Below are 15,694 nucleotides of genomic sequence, written 5' to 3'. Positions count from 1 at the left end.
CTACTAAGGCCTTATTACGGCACCGTATACGTCTAAGTTTTCTACGGCCCATTGTATGGCCTCATTTAAGATGTGTAAGGTACCAATTTAAGGCCGTATCAAGTTCGAGCAATTGTCGTGTAGTAAACAATTTAATAGCCAGGCAAATGTCAAAAAACTCTACTCAATTTTACAACTGACTATTTGAGATTTTATGCTTTTAGTCAGTGTAATTTTTGTGATTTTCCGCCTCTTGTGGGCTTTTCATTCTGGCTCAGGACCTGAGGATGTGGAGTTACTAAAATAAGTTAAAGTAATGTGTCGTCTTTCAGGCAATTTCCAGAGACAATAGAACGAATGTACATGTCCCAAAAAGACATTCTCTTCAAAATCGAAATCCATCGAGTCATGTCCGAGTATTTCGAGAACAAATACGGTGAACGAGAGGTCACAAACCCCAAAGGAGAGGTCGAAAAACAGGGTACCCCGAAAGAAATCATCCTGAAAGTGCAAAAGGATCGCGGGGTTCAAAAACTGAATCGAAATGTCAGATCTCAACCTGATGTTTTCTCAAACAGAAAGTTCAATTTGAGAAAGTTGAACGAACTGCCGTTTCATTATATATTCTCAGGAAATGTTGACGCCCTTGTTGACAATGTTTTGAGCAATTATGATTGGTTGATTACGAAAACAAAAGCACTGTCTGTTCAACACGTAAGCGTGATTTGTTTTTTTAAGAAAATTCAGAAGACGTGTACTGATTTTTTTTATTTTACTAATACTGACGTGATGGCTAATTAACTTTTAACTATGCTCCATAAATTTTTCATCTCTTTGAAGTTGTGCAAATTACGACTGAAATAATTGTACGTCACAGTTGAGTATGGTTGATTGAGAAAGTGCTTTAATGATATGAAGGATGAGTAACTGATTTGAAACTTAGTATCGTCTCATGAATAAAAATTGAGTAAAAATACTCGAGCTATGAGTTTACCAAGAAGCTCTGATATATTATTAGTCATAAAAATTATGTATTACTAATATGCTGAATCACCCCCCCCCCCCCCAATCATCCAATCCCACCCCACAAACCTGGGTCATCAAACAAAAATGCTACGACTATAGCACTCCACTCCGCGCATCCTAAATATCCCAAAGCCCTCATGCGTTTTTTGCTTCAAGTTGAAACCGTTTGTTTGTTTGTTTGTTTGTTTATTTCGCGTTTTTTTGACAACGAAACAAATCTAAATCAGTGTTTTCACGCAAAAATGTTTCATTAATGTTTGTTATAGATTCGGGATACTGTTTGCGCCCCCATTGGGAGGAGGGAATGTATAACGAACTTGCATGGGGCGGGAGGGGGGGGATTTAGTTGCTCTCTCTTTTGATAAGTCAATATTTGCAAAAAAAATATTTTGTCGAATAAGCTGGGACTGCCTATTTAAGAGAACTTTTTCAGGTGATCGAAGACTTCAACGAAGTTTTGATGTTCTGGGGTAGCAAGACTCTGAAAGACCTCACCCCCGAGATACGAAGGATCCGAGATTGTCTCCGGTTGTGCAAACCAGCTCTGAACATGAACAAAGAAGAGGATAAAAACCAGTTCTTGAGTAACAACTTTGCACACGAGTTCCTCGGCCGAATGAGTGTGTTAGAGTCTAGTTCCAGAGGACCCATTAGGAGTATACTGCAAAAATGCAGAGAAGTTTGTCAGTAGGTTCAATTTCGTTTTTCAACATTGCCTCACAAAGAGCAATCTGCTCGATTGAATTTGTGAATGTGTTCTTTGGAAACTATTGATAAATTCAAGTCATGAGCAATGGTGCTAGCAAAATTTACTACTAGGAGGTTTAGCAGACTACACAACATAGGAAATTTAGCCGACAGCTTAGTTCTGACTAGTTGACGATAATGATTTGTCAAATATCACTAGCTCTACATTATAACTGCTTTGCGGTCGGTTTGTCGGATTTTGGATCTTTTCCGTTTGTACCAGCTCCCCCCCCCCCTCAGCTTATTGGTTCATGATATTTAAATTTCCTAAAATTTATGCTGAAATTTAACTTTTTTTCTGAGCAAGAAGTCAAGAAGTTGATATGACCAGGCGTCAAAACTACCGGCCCAGAACGCATGAAAGTCTAGAGATAAACGGTTTCCGTTTCTGATAGTCGGTGGCGGTGGCGGCGTAAGGGGACGGGGATTGTATTGTGTTTCGATCTGAAACTTCAACATGGGAAAAACGCGCAAAAATTTTTGTCCAAAATTTTGAACTGTTGTCTGAATGCCAATTGATCCATTGACGTTTGACCAGGTCCCGTGAGGTTTCGAATCTGATGCCTGCAAACACCTGCTACCCGTCTCCCTCTCAGGCACTCAGGTGTTCCCTCTTCGGACACAAGTCCTACCCCACTTGTTTGCAGTACCTCAGAAGTGGCATGTACCTCCTATCTGGCAGCAATGACAAGACAGTCCGGGTTTGGGACACGGAGACGGATGAACTGGCTATGAACTTCGACGAACATAGAGGTCAGATAATGCTTTCGTTATCCATAGGTACAGATATGAAATCTCGAAATCAGAGATTTTGAAAACCTAGATCTTGAAATCCTACACTTCGAAATCCTAGACCTTGAAATCTCAGACATCGGATCTCTTGAACTCCCAGACCTTGAAAACACAAACGTTGGTCATCTTGAAATCCCAGACATTGTATCTCCTAGCAGAACATCAAATATCTTATGGAATTAACTTTTCTTGGCGAATATTGGCATGGTCTTCATGGTAAGAAATTAAAGTTTTGGGAACTTTTTGAAGAATTTTTTATGTGAATTTCTGCATGCATACCTTGATGTTTACCCATTCAGCACCTTCAACATAAATCGAGGTCTAAACCTGGGCTAATCTTTAAAAGGGATTTATAGAGTTTCTAATCAAGGCGCGAAAACAGGTGACTCATGAACTCAGCTCAACGTTATGTTGGAAACGCTCGGTTGATTATACTTTCGTTATATTTTTTTTCATAATTGGTGCATTAATCAGATTTTGTTTTAGTCTTCCATTGTTCATTTTCAAAGCAAATCAAATCTGCAATGGTTAAACAGAATTCTAATTCTGATTACCAGAAAAAAGTTTATTCACGTTCTCTTTTGAACATGCGCCTCTTTAATTTTATCTCTATCTCCTGGTTTTCTCAGTTTTTCTCAATTTTGTTATATTCTGAGCATTTTAAAAATAAATTTAGCGCTTATTTTAACACAATTTTAAACACCAGAGTTTGTTAAATTCCTATATGATTTCAGAACATTTACAGCAGAACAAAAAAAAATTAGCCTAATGTTACTAGTTTCCACACACGCTTGCAATTCCAGCTTCTTCAAATTGATGATGTACATTCGATTTTTCGGACATTTTCGCTCGTAATGAGCGCAATTCTCGCACAAATTCATTGCGCGTCGCCAATTTCTTACAAAAATTATTTCGATATAATCAAATTAATCGCTCATGTATTCAGGAACATGTAACACCTTTCGTCAAATATATTCTCGTTATACTTTTACAAAACTGGTGCTTAAATCAAACATCTGAGTGATTGAACTTAAAAAAACTGGGCAATGCCATTAAACTTTTTTAACAGGTCAAATCCGATCCATCTGCACTATAGAGTATGCGAATGTCTGTGCCAGCATAGCGGATGACTCCCAGATATTCCTGTGGGATATCCAGAGCGGCGATGTGTACGCCCATTTCGAACAGGAAGTGCTTCCTCAAAGTGAGATGACGTGTCACTTGGTTGCCACAGAGTATGCGTCCTCTAACACCAGATACATATTCTGTGCCGCCAAGGAGCTCAAGGTCAGTATGATTGGAGTTTGACATGTCTGGACAAAACTCTCGACGCCCGGGTCGAGGCGTCCACCGTTAAAAATTGGTGAAGAGAAATGAAAGAGTGGACAAATTAGATTTCCCCCCGTTTATTCGCCGATTTTTAAGCAATGGAGTCACGGTGGAATAAAGCAGTGGAATAAACAGTGGAATAGCGGTGGAAAATGGAAAACTAAAAGCGAAGAAGCAGCTATAGTCAACAGTCCCCTCATTAATTCTCATTGCCCCACTCTTAATTAATTTGGGGGTAATTTCGAGGGGTATATTCTAAAGAGTCCCCTCATTACCCCATTTTGCCCGATACCCCTTCTTTTACATCATTTTGGGTGGAAATTTGAGGCTGATTTCGTCACGGGATCCAGATAAAATGGTTTTGTTTAAACACCGGATTAAGCGCAGTCGCACTACCCTAGTTCAGAAATAGTCATTTTTAAGCGTCCGAAAATAGTTGGCATGTTCGGTTAATTACAGTAAGAAAAACTGAAGAAAGCCCTCACATACTTTTTTGTTTTATTAGGTACGTTTTGCATTTAAACGAAAGAAATTGTCGCTGTTTGGCTTTGGAACGCAAGAAATCGTCGGTATGTTTGATTTCTTAGATTCGGTTTGTTCGGTTTCAAACGTAAGAAATCGTCACTATGTTTGGTGATAAACGTACGGAATCGTCGGCATATTCGGATTTCAAACCACAGGAAATGTTAAGATATCCTAAAATTTCTGTACTTTATTTCTCATGATCATATCACGACTCGGTGAGTGAGCTGAACTCCCATAAATGTTCAACAAGTCTGTTAAATTGTAAAGTTGGAAAGCAAAGATATAATTTACATTTGTTCACCTAGTTTTATCCATGGGCTGAAGAAAAAGGTCAATCAATTTGCTCTTTTTTACAAATTGCCTCCAAGGGGTACGTTTGAAGCGCTTTCGATTATAAAGCTGTCGTAAAATTTGAATAAATTTTAAACAAAGAACTCAACCTCACGCTTTTCTTTGAAAAACAGACGATGTTCACAATTCAGACCAACATAGCAAATCAAAGATATTGGACATATTGACGATTGCTTTCATTTTGAAACCCAACATGCTGACATTATCTTACTTTTTAAAATCAAACGTGCCAAACATTTCGTACGTTTAAACATCAGCGATACCGAATACAAAAACCGAACATACTGAAGGTCTCTTACATCCCAGGTCGAACATACCGAACATTGATTAGGTCCTTCTGGTTCATTTTTCTGGCCTAAGGCAATTAATAAACACACTCCTAGAGTAATACATAGGATTGTTTACTATTAATCTAATATTATGTTGATAAAAAACTGCTTCTGTCAAGTTACCTATTTTGAAGCAAGTTCAAGGTTTGCTCTTTTTCTTATCAATTAAGAAGAAAACAATTTGAAGCTGGTCTCATTGATTAGTTATTTAATTGTTGGTAGGTTTCATTTTCAATTGAATCAATACTTGTATGGAAAAGTTTTTTGTATGGCTGTTTTGTCTTTTTGCCTAGTTTGTCAAATGGAATTCTTGATTTGTTCATTCGTCAATATAAAATAGCGTGTGAGCCGTGTAGAAAGACAAAATGTTTTTTTTTCAGTTACCTCAGCAAATGCATAAAAGTAATTTTTAAGAGGTCTTTGTGGAGCAAAACAACAAGGAGGCTCGGTAATGAGCATACGCACATAATGTTCCAATCCCGCTCATCCATATTCTTGACTTAATTGGCTACCAAATGATGAAGAGATAGAAAATTTTCAAACTAAAATATATCGTTCAATAAACAACCAATGGAACACAATCAAGCCGCGCTAGAGGGCCGATAAAAGTTGTTGATAATAGGACTGCTAGAAAGGATAATAATTCAAATTAAACAATAAACATTATTAATTGCTCTTGAACGAAGTTCACAGCATTTATTATAAATATGTTGGTCTTTTTATGCAAATTTTTTGCTTGACCATTTTGCGTTTTTCTTCTAGAATATTCTTTGACCTCTCAAGTGACTTTTTCACGCTTTCAATCTTCATTTTGAGTGATATCTATTGCTCTTACTCCGAAATAAAGCTTGTTGCTATTATAAAATCGTTTTATCATATATAAAGTAAGGGCCTGATAGCCCAGTTGTCAGTGCATCATGTTATGGATCGGGAGATCAATGGTTCGAATCTCAGAGGGGTTAAAATTTTTTTAACCCCTGTTGTTCGAGAGCAATTCTTCCAAAATTGGTCGGTTTATATTTTAAGACAGAAACTCGATGTCTATGATAAAAAATCATAACAAAATCAAACTCGAATCAGATAAAAACAAAAATAAAACATTTCAAACTATACTTCAAAAGAAAATATATGAAACCTGTCCTCAAGACGACAGGTTAACAGGTCGACAAAAAATAGCATAGAGGTGCGAAGTTCAAAAAAATATTTTTTTTTTGAAAACAATTAATTTCACAGTTATTAAGGTCATTAAATATCAACTGAAATCACTAAAATGTTTTTTTAAATCTTCATGGGAATCTCATTATCCTAGATTCAATTCCACAAAAATTCCAAGCCAATGGGACCTACAATTTTTGTTAAAAATCAATAAGAAAACAAAACTACTTTAAAATTTACAAATATATAAAAATCTAAAACATTTTATGAAATCCCGTAGCATCACTAGAAACAAAAGTTTAAAGCTAAAATTGTTACAAGGGTTAAAGTATAGCTCATATGAAACCGGTTGTGTCCTTTGTTTACAGAGGATAGGCTAAAAATCGACCAAAAAACTTTTTTAAAAAATGGCAAAGCTGAAAACCCAAATTTGTTTATGAAAACCAATATTTTTAAAAGTCATAACAGGCTTAAAGTTTCAACAGAAAACAATGTTTTATGTTGCAACACCTCAGGAAGCCAGTTGGGCCTGTTAATAATGAGACTAAGTCACGACCCTCACAAAATTAACAACAAAGGTAAAAATAAGCTAAAGCTTCAAATAATTTTACGACACCACACTGTTCATGGCACCATGATTACGAAAAAAAAGCTGCAAGAATTTTAAATTATTAGCTCCCCTTATATTCTGATCAACGAATTTTCCTTATAAAAGGACTACGGTGACATGACAACAAATGAATTCCAATGTTGAACAGTGTAGAAATCTCGACAATATTTTTGGAACTAAAAGGTCGAAGCAATCAGTCACAACGTGTAACCAGGCGCGAAAAATTTGTCTGAGTGAACAAAAGTAACAGAGATTTAAAATTAATGAGATTGAGACACATTGTGACGAAAATAAAAGCCAAAAAGGACAACTGAAAAAAATCTTTTTTTTTGGAATTTTAATTTGATTGTTATTAAAACAAACAGCTGTAAACCGAAATCTTTAACTAGGTTAAGTTATTTAAAAGTCATGGAACACAAACGAGACTAATCATTATAAAAAAATATCGTATACAACAACATAAATAGACAAACAGGCAAACAGCGAAAACCGTAAAAAATTTGCAAGATAAATTTTTCTCAGCCCAAAAAACATAAGCTGTTCAACATAAACAATTAACATATCCAGATACGCCTTTTTCCAACGCTGTTTGTTGTTATATGTGCTTTCTTTCAATTGGACTTGTCAATAGTACGATACCTCGACAAGCAAAAAATGAATTCATAAAATATGCAATCATGCTAAAAAATCAAAACAAAAACTGAAAACGCATAGTATCAAAACAAAAAAACTATTAGTTGAATGTATAACGGTTGCGGACATTGATTTACAATCCAGAGAAAATCCGTTTCCGTCTGTTTTTACTGAAAGTGCGCCTGAAGTTGAGAGATATTAGATAAAATAGTGGCAAAGTTCAAAAAATCACCGATTTTTTCTTTAAATAAATATATTCAAATTCATTACAGACATCAGATAACAACTTAAAGAATTGTCTAGATTCATCACAAAAAGCTATCAGGGTCTATGGTTGAGGACAATTAGTCATTGGGCTACAAAAATTACATCAAAGAAAGCAAAACTCAAGAAGTCCAAAAAATTTTTACGAAAACAATGGGTCAGAGCCATGAAAACCATGAGCTTAACTCTGAATCCATAAAATAATCTCAGTACTGGTTTGTTGTGAACAGTATCTGTCAATAATTGCGCCCTGATTTGAAGTTCGCAAAATCAGCCCATATAATGCTGCGCGTCTAACGAAAATCTCTGTTGTTCAATTGGTTGCAAAATAGAACAATTTTTTGACAAAATTTTTCAGATTGTCGAAAATAAATAGTGCAGTTTGTATAATTAACGAGTTTAATTTTGCTAAAAACTGACCAAATTAAAATTCCAGAAGACACTTGAAGCAAGCGGGATCACGACTAGCTCTTTTTTTTAATTTGGGAAGAATTTGTCCGCAGACTTAAGGTGTCTATTCTACGCAGGACGGGCTTGCTTATGATACCACTACTCTAGGATGATTATATCGATCGGCCAAAATTGTCTGGACAAAAAAAACCATTTGAGTATATAGTTCCTCCCTCACTAAGGGGGGTCGGAACAAAAATGAAGCATGTTTGCGTGATGTTTTTTCAGGAGCCATGTTAATGATTTTTTTGCTCAATCTTCAATTGTAAAATTAGGGAATCTTAGCAATTTACATCTACGTAAAATTGGACCAAAAGCTTATTCGAAGCAGCATCCTTTACTTGCAAGCCGGATGTTTTCACAAAAAAACGAACTGGTCGCTTTCCCGTATTATATTTTATAACCTGCTCTCTTGTTCTTTCTTTTCTCTCCACCTCGCACCTAAGCTTGCATTCAAACAGTACAGTTTTTCGTCAAGCTAAGTTAACCTTATCCTAAGCGCAGTTTACATAATATTGTTGATTTTAAACCTTAGAACAGAATAAATTGAATTTGGTACTTTTCAAGTCCTTTTTTCCCGTTTCCACTCTATTGATGTGTGATTTATGTGTTGATTTTTAATTCAAAAATTGCAACAAATGTGCAATTTTTGTATGTTTCACAAGTGGCATAGCTTGAAACCTGTTTTTTTTAATACAAAAATACCATAATCATATAGGTCCACGGATGATATATTTGTTTGATTTCCTGATAATCATAAAAGGGTCATGTAAATCTTGAGAGGATGGTTGAAAAACAAAGATGACGTTCATTTAATCTCGTCTCAAGTAATTGAGATTTTTTTCCGTTCCAATTATCCCTAACATTTTATCCCATTTTCCTGTTAATCATTCAAGGTCCTTTTTGGATTTCCTAATAAATCGTTCATATATCGTAGTGAATTTCAAATTGTTACTTAAATTCTCAGGTTCAGGCTCCCTGAAAATTAACTGTCGGTCAAGACGGTTGATATCTTAAAAGATATTTTAATTTATTTCATGTCATTTTTATACTAAAACCTTGCTTGAAAGTAAGTTCACAACTTAACTGCTTTTTTGAGCTTTCAGATAATATCAAGAATAAAATAAATATTTGAGACTTCGTTGGCTCAATAGGGCGTTTAGCACTTGCACTTGGGCTAAAATTACCGGGAAAATGACCAAAAATTTAGGGAATCCCATTGGGATGGGTAATTTATTGCAACTTCAAGTAACTTCAAGACACAGTTACCGGGACAAGTACTACTTGTCTCTGTTTTCCGCGACAAATTTTAGCGAGACCATATTAGGCAAAAATGAAAGAAAACCCAACTGGTAAAATTCTTGACTGTGAGTACGTCGGATGACTAATTATGGGCTCGAAAGACTAAATGGTTGTTAACAATTACTCCTATCTCTGCCAGCGAGAAGTTGAGGGCTATCAAAGAGATATTAATTATGTAATCACAATTTTCGCAGAAGCAAATTTTTGGGCCAAGTGAACTTGTTGTTGTGGAAAACAGTAATAATTTTTTATTCTAATTTTAATCTAAAAGTGCTACTTATTAAGTACTGAGCAGTATGGTTGGCGGGAATTACTAGGAATGTTAACTTTCTTGACTTTCCCACCATCCGGGTAGAGAAATTTTCCAAAAATTATTTAAGAAAAGCGTGAAATGCGCTGCTTTTTTAACCCAGATTGAGGTCCCAGACGGAAAGTCGATATGTCCAGACCCAGATCAACGCACGATGGGGGTTTCTTTAAAGTTTCAGCGCAAAAACTACATAATAATACGCTCAAATGCGCTAAAACTTTGTAAGCAATGCGCTGAATCGATGCCCTGGGTTTATTTGCGTTAGGTTTGGGATCTGACAACTTACTACTCCCTGTGTGCGACTACTACTCAGCAGCCGTCCAAACTGAGCCAGGAGGACATAATGAAGAAGTGCAACGTAGCCACTCTTAAAGAGATCTTCAATTTGGGGCTCAAGGTCACCAAACTCAAGGTGTCAATCAAAGACAGGTACCATCAGTTGTTGAGATATAAATTTTACATTCTTTTGTCTGATTTTAATTGCGTTCTATTCACATTTTTTTTTCAAATTTTATCCCGTTTTTTAACGTTTTTAGACGTCTTGCGAGTCTTAGACATGACTTGCATAGTCCGAAAAACGTTCATAACAGGTCTGGAGAACGCAAAATTTTTTAATCAGAATAGGTCTGAAAAACAATAATTAATGCCGATAACCCATTCAAAATAGGTCCGGAAAACGATAATTATTGCCGAAAACCCATTCAAAATAGATCCGGAAAACGATAGTTATTGCCGAAAACCCATTTATAAGCCCACAAATCTTGCTAAAATAGTTGTGGAAAGCGCAAAACGCGCGGACAGTTTGCCCCAATAGTTTTGAAAAGGTCCGAAGAAACGTTAAGAAAACGCTAAAATTAGCTTACGAAATTTTGGTATCATTTGGCGTTGATTCCAAAAAAACGTGACAGACAGCTAAGGACTATTAAATTTAAAAATTACACTGGAAAATTTCTCAAAAATTTGGTATTGACTTGGGAATCAATTCTCCAGTGTTACCCAAAACTTGGCTAAAATTTGCACGAATTGCTCTAATTGCATTAGGACGTGACCGGTAGTAATATATGTATATAAACTGGCAATTAGAGGTGCCACGTACTGCTTCTGACGTGGTGTTTGTTCTGGCATCCCGGAGGTTTGTGCCAAAGTAAATCAGCGCTGAATCAGTATAGAGACATTCTGTTTTTTAGGATGACCAGTACTCTGTTCATGTCCCAATTTACAGGGGCCGGTCTCGATGTTTGAGTAAAATTCACTGCATGAAAAAAGACTATGCTCAGCTAACTCCAGCCAACAAGGTTTGATTTATAGGCGATTCGAACTTCCGCGTGGGTACTTGCAACATTTAATTTGCGTAGCAAGTCGTAACCAATAAGCTAAACGGGCTTCGTGGTAATTGCCCACAAACTAACTTATATATATATATATATATATATAGATAGTGTGTATACTACTATAGTAATTACCAGTTATAAGCTGCAAAAGTATGACATTACTCTGCTCAGACTTAATTTTAGGGTATGAGTAATTTTCAGACTGTACAGGATAAGCTTAGCCTGGGCTGACTCCCCCATCTCAATATAATCATAATGAAGAACAACTGCACATAAAGAAGCTTAAAATACTCTGGAGATGCAATGTTTCAGAGCTGAATTTAATTTTTAAACTTGAAATGTGCTGATTCAGCCTTGAAATGCTCTGAGACCAAGTCCGGGATTGCAAAAATTTCAAAAAGTATAATTTGTATTATATAAGCTAGAATTAGATCAGGACACTGGTGAAATTGTCGCTTCTAAAAAACACTGAAATTCCATCTGGTTTTAACCAAATAGCGATCAAATATCAGAGGCAGTCTTGAAGCTACGTATAAACAGAAAACAATTTTATTCAAATTTAAAGTCTTTCCAAGATAAAGAAGATATTGATGCTACACTTGGGTTCTTTAAAAACAATTGAAAAAAGTTTTGTTTTAGAATTTGTTTCGCTTTATCGCATTTATGATCATTTTTGAGACTTTGAGAATATTGTTCATTTATTACAAATTTGTTATAAATTATTGTACCTCGCTTGAATACGCAGTTTTATAAATAGCTGGATTGAATTTTAATATTGAAGAAAAATTTTTTGGACCGTTCGTGTTTTGTTGATTTTGGTGTAGGTTATTGTATCATTTGATAAGCTGGAAGTTTCTTCGAAACTATTTTCCAAAAATGAAAAAGTAATTTTTGATCTAAAAAATGTCTGATCGGTTAAATTTTGTTTTTAATTTTGAGATCCAGTGAACTGTCATATTTCTTTCTATGAAAACAAGCTTTCACGCCCCAGCTTAACTGTTTTTCGGGTGATCTTATTAGGTTGTTATTAATTCCATTCAGGAGAACCGCAGAGTAATGAAGGTGGCTAATGACAAGTGCGTTCAGAGTCAAAACTTTTTAGTTATCTGATATTACCTCGTACGGAATATAGAGTTTTTGTACCACATTCCATTTTACGTCGTATACTTTTCACTTCATCTTGATATGTTAACGCTGAATCTATGGATACCCCCAAGTATTTGATTGATTCAGATTTACGAATGCAACAGTTTCCTATTTTGAGTTTTATATCAGTTGTATGGAGAGCTCTAGATTTTTTTACAAAAAATACTGAACTCTGTATTTGATGCATTCAGCGTTAGACTATTCATTTCGTAATAATCAATAATTAAAGTTAAGGCTTTTTCTAAGTCGTTTTTGGCATTTAGCAATACATATTTGGACGTAAAAATCAGTGTGTCATCAGCATATTGTACTAGTTGACACTCATTTGGTATTTTCTATGCTGCGAAAACGACACAACAGCAATAAAGGTACTGTATTAATGACAAACAATTCCTTTCAAAAGAATAACAGTCTTTCGTATAGTTCATTACAGGTGTGTACCAAAACTCAAACAAACATATATTCGGAGAACGTTGCCCCGACATACAGATCCACTTTCATTATGTATTAAGATACAAAAATGATAACCAGCTACAAAAGTGAGCAACCTCATTCAAAAACCAGTGCCATTAGATGCTTGTAATGTTTTTGCCCCGTAAAATTGATATAGTTGGACGTTCGGAAAACGCCAGGAAACTGATTTGAGCAATTATTATCAACAATTATTATCAATTATTATCAAGTCATTTTTTTATCAACGCTTTTTTTTCCTGCAGTTCCATTTCATCCGTTTTTTTGGCCCGTATTAAATTTCAACTTCGCCCTGTAAACTAATTTTTTGAAAAGTTCGATTACTTCAACTTTATGAGATACGCTATACTTCTTTTTAATTGACTTCATCAGCAAATGATCATTGGTGTGTTTGTTCCAGGTACCTGGCTGTCGGCTATGACAGTGGACTTCTGGAAGTTTACGGTATCCAGAGGCTAAAACTGTGCTGCGAAGACAAGGTACTTCATTCATCGTCGCTTACCGTAATTCAAGCAGAATATCACAGTTCGTTCTTGCGGGGATGAAACTTATATTGTTACTCTAGTCAAACTCCGACCGTTATCTTTTAAGATCCTGCAAAATTTAGACGGTTATCTTGTAAGATCCTACAAAATTTAGACGGTTATCTTGTAAGATCCTACAAAATTTCGACGGTTATCTTGGAAGATCCTACAAAATTTAGAAGGTTATCTTAAAGATCCTACAAAATTTAGACGGTTATCTTGTCAGATCCTGCAAATTTTAGACGGTTATCTTGTAAGATCCTGCAAAATTTAGACGGTTATCTTGCAAGATCCTACAAAATTTAGACAGTTATCTTGTAAGATCCTACAAAATTTAGACGGTTATCTTGGAAGATCCTACAAAAGTTTGACGGTTATCTTGTCAGATCCTGCAAAATTTAGACGGTTATCTTGTAAGATCCTGCAAAATTTAGACGGTTATCTTGTAAGATCCTACAAAATTTAGACGGTTATCTTGGAAGATCCTACAAAATTTAGACAGTTATCTTGTAAGATCCCACAAAATTTAGACGGTTATCTTGGAAGATCCTACAAAATTTAGACGGTAATCTTGTAAGATCCTACAAAATTTAGACGGTTATCTTGTCAGATCCTGCAAAATGTAGACGTTTATCTTGGAAAATCCTACAAAATTTAGACAATTATCTTGTAATATCCTACAAAATTTAGACGGTTATCTTGTAAGATCCTGCAAAATTTAGACGGTTATATTGTAAGATCCTGCAAATTTTAGACGGTTATCTTGTAAGATCCTGCAAAATTTAGGCGATTATCTTGTAAGATCCTGCAAAATTTAGACGGTTATCTTGTAAGATTCTGCAAAATTTAGACGGTTATCTTGTAAGATCATACAAAATTTAGACGTCTATTTTGGAAGATCCTACAAAATTTAGACGGTAATCTTGTAAGACCCTACAAAACTTAGACGGTTATCTTGGAAGATCCTACAAAATTTAGACGGTTATCTTGTCAGATCCTGCAAAATTTAGACGTTTATCTTGGAAAATCCTACAAGATTTAGACAGTTATCTTGTAATATCCTACAAAATTTAGACGGTTATCTTGTAAGATCCTGCAAAATTTAGACGGTTATATTGTAAGATCCTGCAAAATTTAGACGGTTATCTTGTAAGATCCTTCAAAATTTAGACGATTATCTTGTAAGATCTTGCAAAATTTAGACGGTTATCTTGTAAAATTCTGCAAAATTTAGACGGTTTTCTTGTAAGATCCTTCAAAATTTAGGCGGTTATTTTGTAAGATCCTGCAAAGTTTAGACAGTTATCTTGTAAGATCCTACAAAATTTAGACGGTTATCTTGGAAGATCCTACAAAATTTAGAAGGTTATCTTGGAAGATCCTACAAAATTTAGACGGTTATCTTGTCAGATCCTGCAAATTTTAGACGGTTATCTTGTAAGATCCTGCAAAATTTAGACGGTTATCTTGTAAGATCCTGCAAAATTTAGCCGGTTATCTTGTAAGATCCTACAAAATTTAGACGGTTATCTTGGAAGATCCTACAAAATTTAGACAGTTATCTTGTAAGATCCTACAAAATTTAGACGGTTATCTTGGAAGATCCTACAAAATTTTGACGGTTATCTTGTCAGATCCTGCAAAATTTAGACGGTTATCTTGTAAGATCCTGCAAAACTTAGACGGTTATTTTTGTAAGATCCTACAAAATTTAGACGGTCATCTTGGAAGATCCTACAAAATTTAGACGGTTATCTTGTCAGATCCTGCAAAATTTAGACGGTTATCTTGGAAGATTCTACAAAATTTAGACGGTTATCTTGTCAAAACCTGCAAAATTTAGACGTTTATCTTGGAAAATCCTACAAAATTTGGGCAGTTATCTTGTAATATCCTACGAAATTTAGACGGTAATCTTGTAAGATCATACAAAATTTAGGCGGTTATCTTGGAAGATTTTACAAAATTTAGACGGTTATCTTGTCAGATCCTGCAAAATTTAGACGGTTATCTTGGAAGATTCTACAAAATTTAGACGGTTATCTTGTCAGATCCTGCAAAATATAGACGGTTATCTTGGAAGATCCTACAAAACTTGGACGGTTATCTTGTAATATCCTACAAAATTTAGACGGTTATCTTGTAAGATCCTGCAAAATTTAGACGGTTATCTTGTAAGATCCTGCAAAATTTAGACGGTTATCTTGTAAGATCCTTCAAAATTTAGGCGGTTATTTTGTAAGATCCTGCAAATTTTAGACGGTTATCTTGTAAGATCCCTCAAAATTTAGACGATAATTTTGTAAGATCTTGCAAAATTTAGACGGTTATCTTGTAAGATTCTGCAAAATTTAGACGGTTATCTTGTAAGATCCTTCAAATTTTAGGCGTTTTTTTTTAAGATCCTGCAAATTTTAGAC

The 15,694-nt window shown here is 35.2% G+C and overlaps 1 protein-coding gene across 1 annotated transcript; it reads left to right on the top strand.

The window, feature by feature from the left end:
• The first annotated feature begins 305 nt into the window (after nt 1-305).
• On the top strand, nt 306-13,319 carry LOC142358467 (NACHT domain- and WD repeat-containing protein 1-like). Its single transcript, XM_075409863.1, has 6 exons — nt 306-693; nt 1,439-1,692; nt 2,291-2,505; nt 3,614-3,831; nt 10,068-10,231; nt 13,151-13,319. The coding sequence occupies exons 1-6, from the start codon at nt 337-339 to the stop codon at nt 13,293-13,295; spliced, it is 1,353 nt and encodes a 450-aa protein (XP_075265978.1). The 5' UTR covers nt 306-336; the 3' UTR covers nt 13,296-13,319.
• Nucleotides 13,320-15,694: the final 2,375 nt, after the last annotated feature.

This window comes from Convolutriloba macropyga, unplaced genomic scaffold (assembly GCF_964194025.1).
Source record: "Convolutriloba macropyga unplaced genomic scaffold, txConMacr16.3 SCAFFOLD_4574, whole genome shotgun sequence".
Lineage (NCBI taxonomy): Eukaryota > Metazoa > Xenacoelomorpha > Acoela > Convolutidae > Convolutriloba > Convolutriloba macropyga.
The sequence above is the reverse complement of the archived record's forward strand: the minus strand, read 5'-3'. Positions and strand labels throughout refer to the sequence as shown.

Bases quoted from the DNA above. Each gene is read 5' to 3' on its own strand.
- LOC142358467 (XM_075409863.1), top strand. From the start codon at position 337: ATGTACATGTCCCAAAAAGACATTCTCTTCAAAATCGAAATCCATCGA. The intron at 3,832-10,067 runs GTCAGTATGATT...TATTTGCGTTAG, and splicing joins GTGCCGCCAAGGAGCTCAAG to GTTTGGGATCTGACAACTTA. The intron at 10,232-13,150 runs GTACCATCAGTT...TGTTTGTTCCAG, and splicing joins AAGGTGTCAATCAAAGACAG to GTACCTGGCTGTCGGCTATG.